Source organism: Bombina bombina, chromosome 9 (assembly GCF_027579735.1).
Source record: "Bombina bombina isolate aBomBom1 chromosome 9, aBomBom1.pri, whole genome shotgun sequence".
Lineage (NCBI taxonomy): Eukaryota > Metazoa > Chordata > Amphibia > Anura > Bombinatoridae > Bombina > Bombina bombina.
In genome coordinates this window covers 38,036,286-38,052,054 of record NC_069507.1, presented here as the reverse complement: position 1 = coordinate 38,052,054, position 15,769 = coordinate 38,036,286, and the positions used below count along the sequence as shown (strand labels likewise).

The 15,769-nt window shown below is 35.8% G+C and overlaps 1 protein-coding gene across 1 annotated transcript in view; it reads left to right on the top strand.

Moving 5' to 3' along the window:
- Nucleotides 1-15,769, top strand: part of GRID1 (glutamate ionotropic receptor delta type subunit 1) — a 1,251,691-nt gene that overhangs the window by 847,592 nt on the left and 388,330 nt on the right. The window contains exon 5 of the mRNA XM_053692039.1: nt 6,384-6,437. Within this exon, the coding sequence (XP_053548014.1) occupies nt 6,384-6,437 (54 nt within the window). The remainder of the gene's footprint in view (nt 1-6,383; nt 6,438-15,769) is intronic.

Below are 15,769 nucleotides of genomic sequence, written 5' to 3'. Positions count from 1 at the left end.
CCATATTTATACATGACAGTCGCTTTAGGCTGATGTTCTATCTCGACACCTTTAAGGGATGAGTGTTATAATACTGGTTTGCAGTCTTCAGTGATCTTCCTCATCAGTATGATTCGTTCTTCCAAACTATAAAAAAAGTCTTCTTATCGAGTACTAACTTTATTTAAGTGATTTACGGAAGTACAAAATACTCATACTGATAAAGGTTATAGTCATTCCCCCCCCCCCCCCGCTACAATGGGACTTATTCAATGTTTCAAAGACTTTTGCAGCTACCATACTATGGGCTGGATTACAAATGGCGTGCTAACAGCTGAGGTCGATCAAAATTTGGTTTGTCTGGGCTATTTGCATGCGTCAGAAGTAGCGAGTATTACGAGTTGAAAGTAAAAACGTTCATTCAACCGCAATTGAATTTAAAGGGACACTGAACCTAATTTTTTTCTTTCGTGATTCAGATAGAGGATGACATTTTAGGCAACTTTCTAATTTACTCCTATTATCAAATCTTATTCTTCTCCTAATATCTTTATTTGAAAAGCAAAAATGTAAGTTTAGATGCCGGACCATTTTTGATGAACAGTCTGGGTTGTTCTTGCTGATTGGTGGATAAATCCACCCGACACACACCAACCAAGCCGCTACAGACGCGGTAATTCCGGCGTGAACAGCGAACATGGGCGGATCAATCCAAGCAGCCAACAAGTCACAGGGGTGCTTGCTGTATAGAAACAGCCGGTGTGCCGAAAAATAGTCCACAAAAATGTAATACAGCAGCACTTTAAGCAAAAAGAGTCATAGGGCAAAAAAGGGTAAAAATAAAATATAATTACCTTTATTTAAACATGGTTAAAAATGATAAATTCACCCACCAATAAACAAGTGCTGTCCTGGGTCTAAACCAAAAAATGTGTCTGGCTCCTAAGCATAGATGCCTTCTTTTTCAAATAAAGATTGCAAGAGAACGAAGAAAAATTGATAATAGAAGTAAATTAGAAAGTTGCTTAAAATTGTATGCTCTATCTGAATCATTAAAGAAAAAAAATTGGGTTCAGTGTCCCTTTAACACGCATTAGGATATCTCTGGTTAACTGCTACGCGTGACTAAAAAGTTGCACAAAGCACATCAAAAATAAATTTAAAAGCACAGTTACACTCATAATAACACTGTCTGATAAAAATTATTTTTAAAAAATTGCAATAAAAATTTGTAAGGGCTCAAAGATATGAGGTGTTAGAAAAAATGCATGCAAATGGTTTTAACATGTCTAAATGTGTATGTATATATATATATATATAAAGTGTGCGTGTGTATATATTTATCTATTTATATGGGTATATATGTATTTACAGACATACATACATACAGTATATAAACACACATTTATATATATGATTCAATCTTCGTGCACTCACTCATTAAGCCTTAGCCTAAACAATGCCTGGGTGTTTCCTCTGCAAACATTCAGTGTGATTCCATAAATGAGGGCATTCACAGGGTTTGAATTCAGTTAAAAACTTTATTGCTTTATTTCAACATCAATTAGTCAGTTGACATTTCAGCTAACCACATTAGAATTTTTGTAGCATACAGCTACAGAATGGCATTTTGAGACACCAAGCAAAGTTTTAAAAAAAGGACATTGTCTTGAAAAAGTCTAATATATAATATATATATATTTATATTTAATTATCTCTCTCTCTATAAATATACATATATACTGTATGTATATATATATATTATATATATATATATATATATGATATATATATATATATATATATATATATATATATATATACATGTATACATGTTTATACATGTTTATACTGACCAGCACTCCCAAAGTCCAACTGTTCAGGTCCCAGGGTGTACTTAAACACTACAATATAAACCAAATATCCAATAAGGCACTCTCCGGTATAGAATAATTAAACGTTTCTTTATTGAGTGACATTTCGGAGTTGTGCCCCTTCCTCAGACCCTTAAAACAGTTTTAAGGGTCTGAGGAAGGGGCACAACCCTTAAATGTCGCTTAATAAAGAAAGGTTTGACTATTATATACCGGAGAGGGCCTCATTGGAGGTTTGGTTTATATATATATAGTATATATATATATATATATATATCTATATATATATATATATAAAACTTATATATATATATATATAAAACTTATATATATATATATAATATGCGCGCTATCTGACGCGTGCAAACATCTCTACTCTTAATCTAACTCTAAGATGAAAAACTAACCAATCAAAGAAACACTAAACAAGAATGCAAGTCAAAGTCTAACTTGAAATGTATTGAGGTCTTTGAGTTGGTAGGTAGTTTGCATGCCGTAATCCTTCCTTATTAGTCATTTACTACTGATTACTCTGCCACTACCCTCTATGATAAGTATTCTGGAAGTTGGGTCCTGATGGTATTGCATTGTTATGCAGTTTAAGGGCAGTCATTTCCATAAATTCCTTCTTATTTCCCTGAATGCTAACATATCTGGAGAAATTATAGTGTTTAGGATGTAGACAATTAAAATATAGCTACATAAAAGGCTATAATCCAGATCCTATTTAAAATCTACATTTAGCTACATAAAAGCACAACTGCAAGAAGATTGCATTACCAAGGAACTCTCATGATTCAGGTAGATAATGTGATTTTAAACAAGTTTCTGATTTTCTTCTATTATCTAATTTGTTATCTTGGTATCCTTTGTTGAAAAGTATTCATAGGTAGGCTCAGGTACAGCAATGTACTACTGGGAGATGGCCACTGATTAGTGGCTACATATAATTGTCTTGTGATTACCTCACCCTATGTGTTCAGCTAGCACCCAGTGTGTACGGCTGCTCCTTAACAAACGATATCAGGATAATTAAGAAATTTGATAACAGAAGTAAATTGGAAATGTGTTTAAAATTGTATGCTATATCTGAATCATTAAAGGAAAATTGTGGGTTTCATGTCCCTTTAAATTTCACATTTTCATTCAATTTTGTATGTCTTTGGATTTAATTACCATTTTTCTACAATAAGCTATAAGTGTTATAATTCATACCATCAATCACCCCAATAAATGTCACAAAGATTGGTTCAGTAGATTTGGCTGTTGCCTGTCTAAGTAGTTTCCTAACTCTATCAATGCAAACGTGATTTTCAAGTTAATAACTAAAACATTTAGAGCTTATCAATGAATTTATAAAGTTTTATTTTAAAATACATGATTAAACACAGAAATCTAAAGGAAATTTAAATTATAACTGCATGGTAACATATAATATTTATAATTCAGCTTTGTCAACCGGCAAATTGTTAGGGATCCCCATTACAATGCAGGCAAAACATTTAAGCACAATGAAACGAAAAAAAGTATTAGGAATCTGGTTTCTTCATTTAAAAGTTTTGAATACAATTTCATATTCCTTTAATATTTACTAAATAGATTGAATACCTCTGCATTATACAAAGACGAATGATCTCTGCGTGTTGCTTCATGTGACAAAATTAATAACATCCTTAAGAAGCTGACATGTACCATATGTTTTAGTAATCTGTCCACTGGAATAACAGAACCATAAATCAAAGAACTCAGAACATCCCCAGATACATCTTGACTGAACAATGTGATTACAAGATATCTGTTTTTAAATGGGGGAATACTCACAAATTCTCTCAGTAGTTTCTAATCTCTTACATGTTTGAGAAGCAAGGGTAGTAAATTACATGTTGTCCCTCCAGTAAACAACCACTTCTACCTTATGTCACTGAAACATCAACATTGGTCTAAGGTTCTTGGCCAGTAGTTTCATTGAAAGAATCAAGTGTATTAAAGAAATAAGCTAAAGCCCATTGTATCTCTGTGTTTATTTAGTTCACTTGTAGACATACAACTTTTGAACACTGGTCAAAAGAACACAAATGTCTAATTAGTGCACAAACTTCATACATTTGTTTTGGTTACCTAAACAACATCGAAGTTCTACGAGATATCCACAATTCACCATTTTTTAGTAACTGTTGATGCTTACAGATGCAAATGAAATTTACTGCTGTTCCTGTTCTGTGTGTCCATCTTTTCACAAACGTTAAAGCATTTTCAACATCAAGAAAGAGACATTAATCGATAAATAAGAAAATTGTGTTTCAATGTTTGGCTTTAGTCTTAAGTTAGTTATTCAATTTCCCCATTATATACCAGAACCCTTGGAGTGAGGAGTAAATATGATTCATATGGCATATTTTACACATCTATCTTATGCAAATAATGTTTAATCATATTTTAGATAGTATTGATGTATAATTTTACGGTTTAAACCTAACCTTGTTAGTCTGCAGAGACATAGATACAAGGTAATCACAGAGGTAAAAAGTACATTAATATAACAGTGTTTGTTATGCAAAACTGGGGAATGGGTAATAAAGGGATTATCTATCTTTTTAAATAATACAAATTCTGGAGTAGACTGTCCCTTTAATATTTGCTGTCGGGTTAGCCTAGTTGAGTAAATGCGGTCAGGTTTGTGCAACCTGTTTGGGTGTTAGTTTTTCTTTCTACTTTTCCTGCTTCATTGAAGTCTATGAGGCCCATTTACCAAGCTCCGGATGGAGATTGAGGGCCTGTGTTTCTGGTGAGTCTGACTCGCCAGAAACAGCAGTTATGAAGCAGCAGTCTAAAGACCATAACGCTGTCCGCCTGCTCTGATCAGACGGACAGAGATCGCCAGAATTCAACCCGATTGTACTCGTGCTGGCGGCCGATTGGTATTGCTCTCCGCATTCAGCGAGGTCTGTGGGACCTGATCTGCACTGTCAGACCTTTGATAAATATCCCCCTATGGATGACAACATTAAGGTGGTAAGGTTTTTCGAAGTTCAACTTTTTGCGCCCATCGGGTTAGCTCTCATGCGGAAACTTTCTACTTTTAACTTGTAATACACGCGCTACCAGACGCATTTAAAAAGCTTACTTAAATAGCGCATCACTTGTAATATAGCCCCTAGTGAGTTACTGTAGAAAATACAATATTACATATTCTGTAAAATGAACAGAAGAAGATATCTAATTTTACAAATATAGATCAATTTATAGGTACACATAATACAGGCTTACTTGAGTCACTTGTCAGTTTACAAAGTTACATCTGTTTTTCTAAACAAAGACAAGTCAAATAATGCTGATCTTCTGGTACTGTACCTTTCAATCTATGGCACAAAGTAAATCATAATGAATGGTTTCTAGAAGTGTATCATTGAAGGCTCAGCGCTGGTGACACTGTAATTACTGTCAGGTCTTCTCGGCATCCTATTGGGAAACTTGTTTTTGTCCCATCACTTTGAAACTTAGACAAAGAAAAACAATTTACAGTGATTTGTAACTATTTAAATCTTTCCTAGTTTGGGAAACTGATTTTCATTTAGCCTTTTTAAGGATTGTTTGTGATATATTGAGACAAATATAGACTATAAGGGATAGATTATGAGTGGAGCACTATTTGTTGCTCCTGCTCATGTGTTTAACTATGCTAGAAGTAACCTTTTTACACAAGTCAGGTAGCATGCGTATTACAGGTTTTGAAGTAAAACTTTTTTGCATGAGCACTAACCTGACGCACGCAAAAAGCCAAATTTCGAATATTGTGACCCCCGTTAACATATTCCTCCATAGGCTTCAATAGAGTGCGAAGTGGGGAAAAACCTAACACCTATACTTGCGCACAAAACCGAGCGTGTTTACTCAATTGCGCTAACACAACATTAAATATGAATATTTCACATTCCAATGTTCTTCATATACCTGGATATGCGCCATTTATTTTTAAATACATATTTCTGTATATATTTAATGGTTTTCTGGTAAAATTTATACTTATACCTATATATATATATATATATATATATATATATATATATATATATATATATATATATATATTGAACATATTTTCCCCTATGCGAGGAACATTGCTTTGTGAAATATTTACAGTAAATGCACACTATAACACTTTATTAAAAATGAATGTGGCATAAATATGATATTTAATGTTTTCAGCTACTTGACTGCAAATGGCTCCAATACACTTATATAAATGTCTATATATGCATACATATGTGTTCATGTGTTTATATGTGTATACATGTCTGTAAATACATGTATACACATATAAATACACAGACACACACACACATATATATATATATATATATATATATATATATTATATATATATATAAATATATATAAATATATATGTGTGTGTATGTATATATTATTTTGTACATTCTTTATTGTGTAATGCTAAAACCTATGTATTGACATTATTTTTACATATTATTAGATATGCATATTTATAGTCTCTATTTATTATCTTTTTAGGCAGTGGAGACTAACCTTGCTTCTAAGGACAGCCACTGGGTCTACGTGAATGAGGTAGGAGCAAATATTTTTTCAAGTTATGCTTATAGATGAGTTTTTACATTTGAGATAAAAAAAATTAAACCTTTTTTTAAATGTTAAATTATTGCCAACGTTTCTACATTTGTATAAAATTAAAGAATGAAGCCAACATGTTATTTGTGACAAATACACAAAGATATTTTCCCATTCCTAATATTTAAGATTTTTGTATGTTGCTATATTATAGAACCATAGATTTTGATGGTAGATAAGAAGCATAGGCCTAACAAGTCTCCCAAATAGTTCCTAAAAGTATAAACTTATCTAGTTCATTGGATAGCTGTAAACATTCTTGAAGTCCCCCTTGTTGTTTTCCATTACCACCTCTGGTGGAAGTTTATTCCATGATTCATTCACCCTTTCTGTAAAGAAGAGCTTCCACAAATTACTGCTGAATCTAATACCCTTCAGCTTGAGATAATGACCCCTTTTTCTTTCTATGAAAAATACTCACAGCCTCAGCTTTACTAAGCCCTTTAATATACTTGAAAGTTGTTACATCACATCTTTCCCTTTCTCTAAGCTATACATAGTAAGGTCATTGAGCCTCTCCTGGTAAATTTTATTTTTTAGACCATGTACTATTTGGTAGCCCCACTTTGCACAGTTTCCAGTTTGTATATATCCTTCTGAATATATGGCCTCCAGAACTGCACACAATACCCAAGATGAGGCCTAACTAATGATCTGTAATGTGGCATAAAAACCCTACTATTTATGCTGCAAATACATCTACCAATATAACCAAGCATTCTACTGGCCTTACTTGCTGCAATTACTACATTTTTTACTAAATTATAAAACATCTGAAATACTAATTCCCAAGTCCTGTTACTAATTTGCAACTGTCAGTAAAGTATCATTGAGTCTGTAATTAACATTTGGATATTTCTTTCCTAAATGCATACATTTGTATTTTGCAGTGTTAAACTTTAGATCCCAGTCATTTGTCCAATCTTCCAATTTTCTTTTAGCACTTCTCATTTGGTCCCCCCCCCCAAAAAAAAACATCTATTCTATTACAAATCTTTGTATCATCTGCAACCCAACATACTTTCCAATGTAGCCCTTTGTTGATATCACTTATAAATATGTTAAAACAAAATAGGACACAGAACTGACCCCCTGAGTAACACCACTAGTAACTGCCCCTATGCAGAATGTACTCAATTTACTAAGACACTCTACTACAATTCTACTCCATTCATAAATCTGAAGTCCAGAACAAGGAGATACAGCTTGTGAATTAGTTTGTTGTGTGGGGTGGTGTCAAATACTTTGCTGAAATCTAGATATACTACATCAACTGCTGGTGTAATACTTGTATTACATAGTTATCCTGACATGATCTATGATCATATTGTTTTCCTCTTTCTTTTACAGACATGTCTAATACAGTGTGTGGTTGCATCTAAAATAAACACACTTCAAAAATGTCCACTGTTCTTGAGCCCCCCATAATAAGATTTTAGCTTTTTAAATAGTTGTTCATGTATTCTCCCATGTATGAAAAATCAGCCTTCCTAAAGTCTAAAATGTTTGTTTTAATATGGGTGGACATTGCGCTGAACATGAATACTTAAAACAAAGATTGATGATCACTGAACCCTAAGTTCTCACCAACAGACACATCTGAAACTGTATCACAATTTTTAAGTATTAAAGCTACTATAGCTTTCTTTCAAGTAAGTCCCTTAACTAATTGCTCAAGTGATTCCCCTTGCAAGGGAATCTTCAAGTCTTTATATGGCAAATTAAAGTCCCCCATTACTATAACCTTACCCTTCATGGATATTTTGGTTATTTATTCTATTAACAGTTTGTCTAGTTTTCATCATGTAATGGGGGCCTATATGCAACCCTTATTCTAAACACATTTTTATCACCAGTTTCTATAGTTGCCCAAATAGTTTCACATCATCATTAGTTCCTACAATTTCAGTAGACTTCATATTTTATTTTACATACAGAGCAACTCCTCCACTTTTCTTTTCTATTCTTTTCATTTTAAATACTTGTATCCAGGTATAACTTTTCCTTGCCATCAGACTCATTGTACCATAATTTTGCTATAGCTACTAAATCCAGGATGTCCATAGTCATTGTTGAATTGTGTTCAGGTAATTTAATTCCTAAGCTGCAAGCATTTGTGCTCATGACACAAAACACTTTTCTACTAGAAATTCTAGAACTGTAACTTGGACTAACTGTTTTGGCTTACTTTAGGGGGCAGGTGGATATATTAATTATTTCTGCAATATATACTATATTTAAAATAATCTCTAATGGCATGATTGGTTTAATTGTGCTTCTAAGCACAGTAATGCAGTGCTAATTTACTGCCTGTGAACTGAATTCCTGCTCTCAGGTATGTCAAAATATATCTGACAAGTATTTTCAAGATCACAGCTGCATCCAAATTAATTCTTATAATTAAATAAAATAAAAAATATGCTAGAAAATTGACCATTTAACAATAAATGGAACACAACTATTATGGGAAGGACTCCTTCCTGGTTTTACATTATAATTTGTATTGCATTTTCTGCTTCTTCTTTCTTCCTTTTCCTTCTTCATCATGTTCGTTCTTATTCTTGTCTATGATACTCCAGCTAATTTTGAAGTTCTATATAGGAAGTAAAAAAAATGAAAACGTAATGAAAGAAACCTTTAAAGGTTTTAAAAACTTGGAGATCCAGACAACACAACATAGAGGGTAAATGTCTTTGCAGGCTAACACATAGATTTAGAGTTCTGCGTTAGCCGTCAAAGCAGCATTAAGGGGTCCTAACGCTGCTTTTGGCCGCCCGCTGGTATTTAGAGTCAGCCAGGAAAGGGTCTAACGCTCACTTTCAAGCAGCGACTTTTCATACCGCAGATCCCCTTACGCTAATTGCGTATCCTATCTTTTCAATGGGATCTTCCTAATGCCGGTATTTAGTGTCTTGGCTGAAGTGAGTGGTAGACCCTCTACTGACAAGACTCCTACCGCCAAAAAAGTCAGTAGTTAAGAGCTTTATGGGCTAACGCCGGTTTATAAAGCTCTTAACTACAGTGCTCTAAAGTACACTTACACCCATAAACTACCTATGTATCCCTAAACCGAGGCCCCCCCACATTGCCGCCACTATAATAAATATTTTTAACCCATAATCTGCCGACCGCACACCGCCGCCACCTACATTATCCCTATGAACCCCTAATCTGCTGCCCCTAACATCGCCGACACCTACATAATATTTATTAACCCCTTATCTGCCCCCCCAATGTCGCCGCTACCTAACTACACTTATTAACCCCTAATCTGCCGACCAGACCTCACCGCCACCTATAATAAATGTATTAACCCCTAAACCGCCGCACTACCGCCTCGCAAACACTATAATAAATAGTATTAACCCCTAATCTGCCCTCCCTAACATCGCCACCCACCTAACTTCAAGTATTAATCCCTAATCTGCTGACCGGAACCTCACCTCTACTCTAATAAATATATTAACCCCTAAAGCTAAGTCTAACCCTAACCCTAACACCCCCCTAAATTAAATATAACTTTAATCTAACTAAATAAATTAAATCTTATTAACTAAAGTATTCCCTATTTAAAACTAAATACTTACCTGTAAAATAAACCCTTATATAGTTTCAATATAACTAAAAATGATATTGTAGCTATATAAGGGTTTATTTTACAGGTAAGTATTTAGTTTTAAATAGGAATACTTTAGTTAATAAGATTTAATTTATTTCGTTAGATTAGTAGCAGATTAGGGGTTAATACAAATTATTATAGTGTTTGCCGAGGTGGGAGTGCGGTGGTTTACGGGTTAATAAGTGTAGGTAGGGTCACGGCGACATTGGGGGGGGACAGATAAGGGGTTAATAAATATAATATAGGTGTCGGCGATGTTAGGGGCAGCAGATTAGGGGTTCATAGGGATAATGTAGCTTGCGGCGGTGTACAGAGCGGCATGTTAGGGTTAATAATATACAACAGGTGTCAGCGATAGCGGTGGCCGGCAGATTAGGGGTTAATAAGTGTAAGGTTAGGGGTGTTAGACTCGGGGCACATGTAAGGGTGTTAGGTGCAGACTTAGAAAGTGTTTCCCCATAGAAACAATGGGGCTGCGTTGGGAGCTTACGCTGCTTTTTTGCAGGTGTTAGGTTTTTTTTCAGCCCAAACTGCCCCATTGTTTCCTATGGGGGAATAGTGCACGAGCACGTTTTCCCAGCTTACCGCTACCATAAGCAACGCTGGTATTGAGGGTTGAAGTGGCGGTAAATTCAGCTCAACGCACCCTTTTTGGAGCTTAACGCAGCCCTCAGACAACTCTAAATACCAGCGTTGTCTTAAGGGTGCGTTGGAAAAAAAAAGCTGCGTTAGCTATGCGGTCTTTACCGACAAAACTCTAAATCTAATCCGTAAGTAAATAAGTGGCATTTTGTTCAGATGCAGGCTAGTTATAGAATCAGTGCATTCATCTAAATGAAATAGAATAAGTAAGTGGACCAGATTTGTGCTGCTTTAAAGTGACAAATTGATGAATTTTGGAAATGTTCTGCAAATAAAAAGTGGCACGATTTGGATGACAGTGTGTGTGTGTATGTATGGGAAATGATGCATAGAGCATTGGAAAATATTACTCCAAGGTAGTGGATGTTTGTTGCAGGTTTGAAGGTGCGAAGTTGACACTGATGGACACTTTATGTGCTCTTGAAAAAAGAAGATCAGTAAGAGTTTAGATTAGATATATTTTGAATAGGTTGGAGGCCATCAAGGAAGCCATCAAGGAAGAGGTCTTATTAAGAGAGCATGTACCACATTTGGAGAGAGAGATAAAGAAGCATATAGGTAGATTTGGAGCTTACAATTCACTCTCTGAATGAAAATATTAAATATAGTTCAATCCATGAAAGAGTGGTGTGAACACTTTGGTGTAGATTTAACAAGAACAGGAGTTAAGAAGCTCCTTAACTCGTCCACCACCTCTGAGGCTGCAGACAGCAATCAGCCCGATTGATCGGGTTACGATCAGGTAGATTGACTCCCCCTGCTAGCGGCCATCTGAAGGAGAGTCATTGCATAAGCATTGTGCTTGTGCTATGATAAATGCAGACAGCGTATGCTGATCATACAGAAACTTACAAAGCCATATGTAGGGTTTGTGATAAGATGCTGGAGTAGGCAATGCTAGATACAGTGAAGATAAAGTGCTGGATTAGGCAATGCTCTATACTGTTGAGAGATGATGCTGGAAGCAATGCTAGATACTGTTGACAGATGATGCTGGATTAAGCAAATGCTAGATACTGTTTAGAGAAGATGCTCGATTAAACCAGCCTAGATACTGCTTGAGAGCGAGATGTTGGATTAAGCCATGATATTGTTGAGAGATGATACTGGATTTAAGCATGCTAGATACTTTTGAGATAAAAATTCTGGAATTAAGCAATGCTAGATAGTGTTGAGAGTAGATGCTGGATTAAACCATGCTAGATACTCTTAAAATAAGATGCTGGATTAAGCCATGCTAGATACTGTTGAGAGAAGATGCTGGATTAAACCATGCTAGATACTGTTGAGAGAATATGCTGGTTAAGCCATGCTAGATACTGTTCAGAGAAGATGCTGGATTAAAACATGCTAGATACTGTTGATAGAATAGATGGATTAAGCCATGCTAGATACTGTTGAGAGAAGATGCTGGATTAAGCAATTCTAGATACAGTTGAGAGAAGATGCTGGAGTAGGCAATGCTAGGTACTGTTGAGAGAAGATGCTGGAGAAGATAATGTTAGATACAGTGGAGATAAAATGCTTGATTAGCCATGCTAGATACTGTTGAGAGAGATGTTGGATTAAACCATGCTAGATACTCTTAAGAGAAGATGCATGATTAAGCCATGCTAGATACTCTTACGAGAAGATGCTGGATTAAGCCATGCTAGATACTGTTGAGAGAAGATGCTGGATTAAGTCATGCTAGATTCTGTTGACAGAATATGCTGGATTAAGACATGCTAGATACTGTGAGAGAAGATGCTGGATTAAGCAATTCTAGATACAGTTGAGAGAAAAAGCTGGAGTAGGAAATGCTAGATACTGTTGAGAAAAGATGCTGGAGAAGGCAATGTTAGATACAGTGGAGATAAAATGCTTGATTTAACCCCTTAATGTCCACAGCACTTTTCAATTGTCTGCCAAGGCTATTTTTACATTTTTTGCGGTGTTTGTTTTAGCTGTAATTTTCCACTTACTCATTTACTGTACCCACACATATAATATACTGTTTTTCTCTCCATTAAATGGGCTTTAAAGGATACCATTATTTTCATCATATCTTATAAGTTACTATAATTTTGTTTATAAAATATGAGGAAAAAAATGGAAACAAACACACTTTTTCTACTTTGACCCCCAAAATCTGTTACACATCTACAACCACCAAAAAACACCCATGCTAAATAGTTTCTAAATTTGTCCTGAGTTTAGAAATACCAATGTTTACATGTTCTTTGCTTTTTTTGCAAGTTATAGGTCAATAAGTACAAGTAGCACTTTGCTATTTCCAACCATATTTTTCAAAATTAGCGCTAGTTACACTGGAACACTGATATCTGTCAGGAATCCCTGAATATCCCTTGGCATGTAAATCTTTGTTTTTAGAAGACATCCCAAAGTATTGATCTAGGCCCATTTTGGTATATTTCACTGCCAAATGCGATCAAATAATAAAAATCATTCACTTTTTCACAAATGTTTTCACAAACTTTAGGTTTCTCACTGAAAATATTTGCAAACAACTTGTGCAATTATGGCATAAATGGTTGTAAATGCTTCTCTGGGAACCCCTTTGTTCATAAATAGCAGACATATATGACTTTGGCGTTGCTTTTTGGTAATTAGAAGGCCACTAAATGCCCCTGCGCACCACACGTGTATTATGCCCTACAGTGAAGGGGTTAATTAGGGAACTTGTAGGGAGCTTGCAGGGTTAACTTTAACTTTAGTGTAGTGTAGTAGACAACCCAAAGTATTGATCTAGGCCCATTTCATGCCACCATTTCACTGCCAAATACGATCAAATAAAAAAAAATGTTAACTTTTTCACAAACCTTTTTCACAAACTTTAGGTTTCTCACTGAAATTATTTACAAACAGCTTGTGCAATTATGGCATAAATAGTTGTAAATGCTTCTCTGGGATCCCCTTTGTTCAGAAATAGCAGACATATATGGCTTTTGGCATTGCTTTATGGTAATTAGATGGCCGCTAAATGCCGCTGCACATCATACGTGTATTATGGCTAGCAGTGAAGGGGTTAATTAGTAGCTTGTAGGGAGCTTGCAGGGTTAATTTTAGCTTATGTAGAGATCAGCCTCCCACCTGACACATCACACCCCCTGATCCCTCCCAAACAGCTTTTATCCTTCCCCACCCCACAATTGTCCACCATCTTAAGTACTGGCAGAAAGTCTGCCAGTACTAAAATAAAAGCTATCTTTTATTTTATTTTAATTTTTTTTACATATTTGCATATGCTGCCGTGTAGAATCCCCACTTAGCCCCCAACCTCCCATAATCCCCCCCAAGCTGCTCTCTAACCCTCCCTTCTAACTTATTGGGAGCCATCTTGGGTACTGGCAGCTGTCTGCCAGTCCCCAGAGTTTACAAAAAAGATTTTTTTTTTCTGTAATGTAGCTTCCCCCCCATAGACCATCCCACCCACCCTTCCCAGATCCCTTAGATCCATTTTATTTTAATTATTTCCTCCTCTCTCCCACTTTTATTACAAACATTTTCTGTAGTGTAGCAGTTCCCCTCCCACTCCCGTCCCGTGCCAGCCCCCCGTGTGTGCCCCCGGATACCCTGCCCACAATCCCGCCCCCCTCTGCATCACAGGTTCCATCGATGGCCGCCCACCGCCTCCCATGTCGGCTCCCACCCCACCAACGATTGCGGCCATATATGTCTGATGCAGTGAGGGCCACAGAGTGGCTCTCTCTGCATCAGATGGCCAAGGAGGGTTATTGCAGGATGCCTCGATATTGAGGCAATCACTGCAATAACCAGAAAGCAGCTGGAAGCAATCAGGATCGCTTCCACTGCTTTCCAAGACAGACAACGTGCAGGTATGTCCTTGGTCGTTAATTGTATTTTTTTCGGAGGACGTACCCTGCACGTTGTCGGTCGTTAAGGGGTTTAAGCAATTCTAGATACTGTTGAGAGATGATGCTGGAAGTTATGCTAGATACAGTTGAAATAAGATGCTAAAGAAGGCAATGCTAGATAAAGTTGACAGAAGATGCTGAATTAAGCAATGCTAGATACTGTTGAGAAAAGTTGCTGGATTAAGCAATGCTAGATACTGTTGAGAAAAGTTGTCTGGATTAAACAATGCTAGATAGAGTGTAAATATAATACTAAAGAAGGCAATGCTAGATACAGTTGACAGAACATGCTGAATTGAGCAATGCTAGGTACTGTTGAGAAGAATTGCTGGATTAAGCAATGCCAGATACTGTTGAGAGATGATGCTGGAAGCAATGTTAGATACAGTTGGGAGATGATACTGGAAGCAATGCTAGATACATTACTAATGCTTAAAGTAATTTTTTGAGAGTCTGTAGCCTGACTGTTCCTTTTGGTAAGGGAGTATAAATATCCCTGGGGATCTGAAGGAATATAGTAAGGGTACAAGATGTTGTAATACAAAGAGAGATATACAAACTAATGTTTTTATCTGGCCTTGCAACATTTACACAATGCAAATTCAGATTAATGTTAATTTGTTAAAGAATTGCAGGTTTAATTTACATCTATGATAACTGGCAGGTAGAGGTTTATTTTAGGCAGAACCATATAGTTTAAAATGCAACAGGCATTCCTAAAAGTTAATACCTTAGGTGCCAATTACCTGGTTATAAATGAAACTTCCAGATTTTTTTTTTTCTTTTCTTGCTTTCTTTAAGAGCGAAAGTCAGGAATTTAAATTACCTCGGTCATCTGCCAGTTTGGCTAAAGTTGTCTACCAAGATTTGCTATAATTAGGTTATTGTACAATCAATATGCATCAACAGAAGAACCAACAATACATTTTCTCACTAAGTTTTTGGCTAATAATCAGTGCATAATTGTACTGCTCTTTTGAACAAATATATGTTTATGGTCTGGCAATAGTGAATAAACATATAAGCCCTAGATTATGAGTTTTTGTCGGTAAGGCTGTGCGGGGCTAACAAGCCTTTTTTTCTTACCGCTCACTTAAGACAACGCTGGTATTATGAGTTATTTTCAAGCCAGC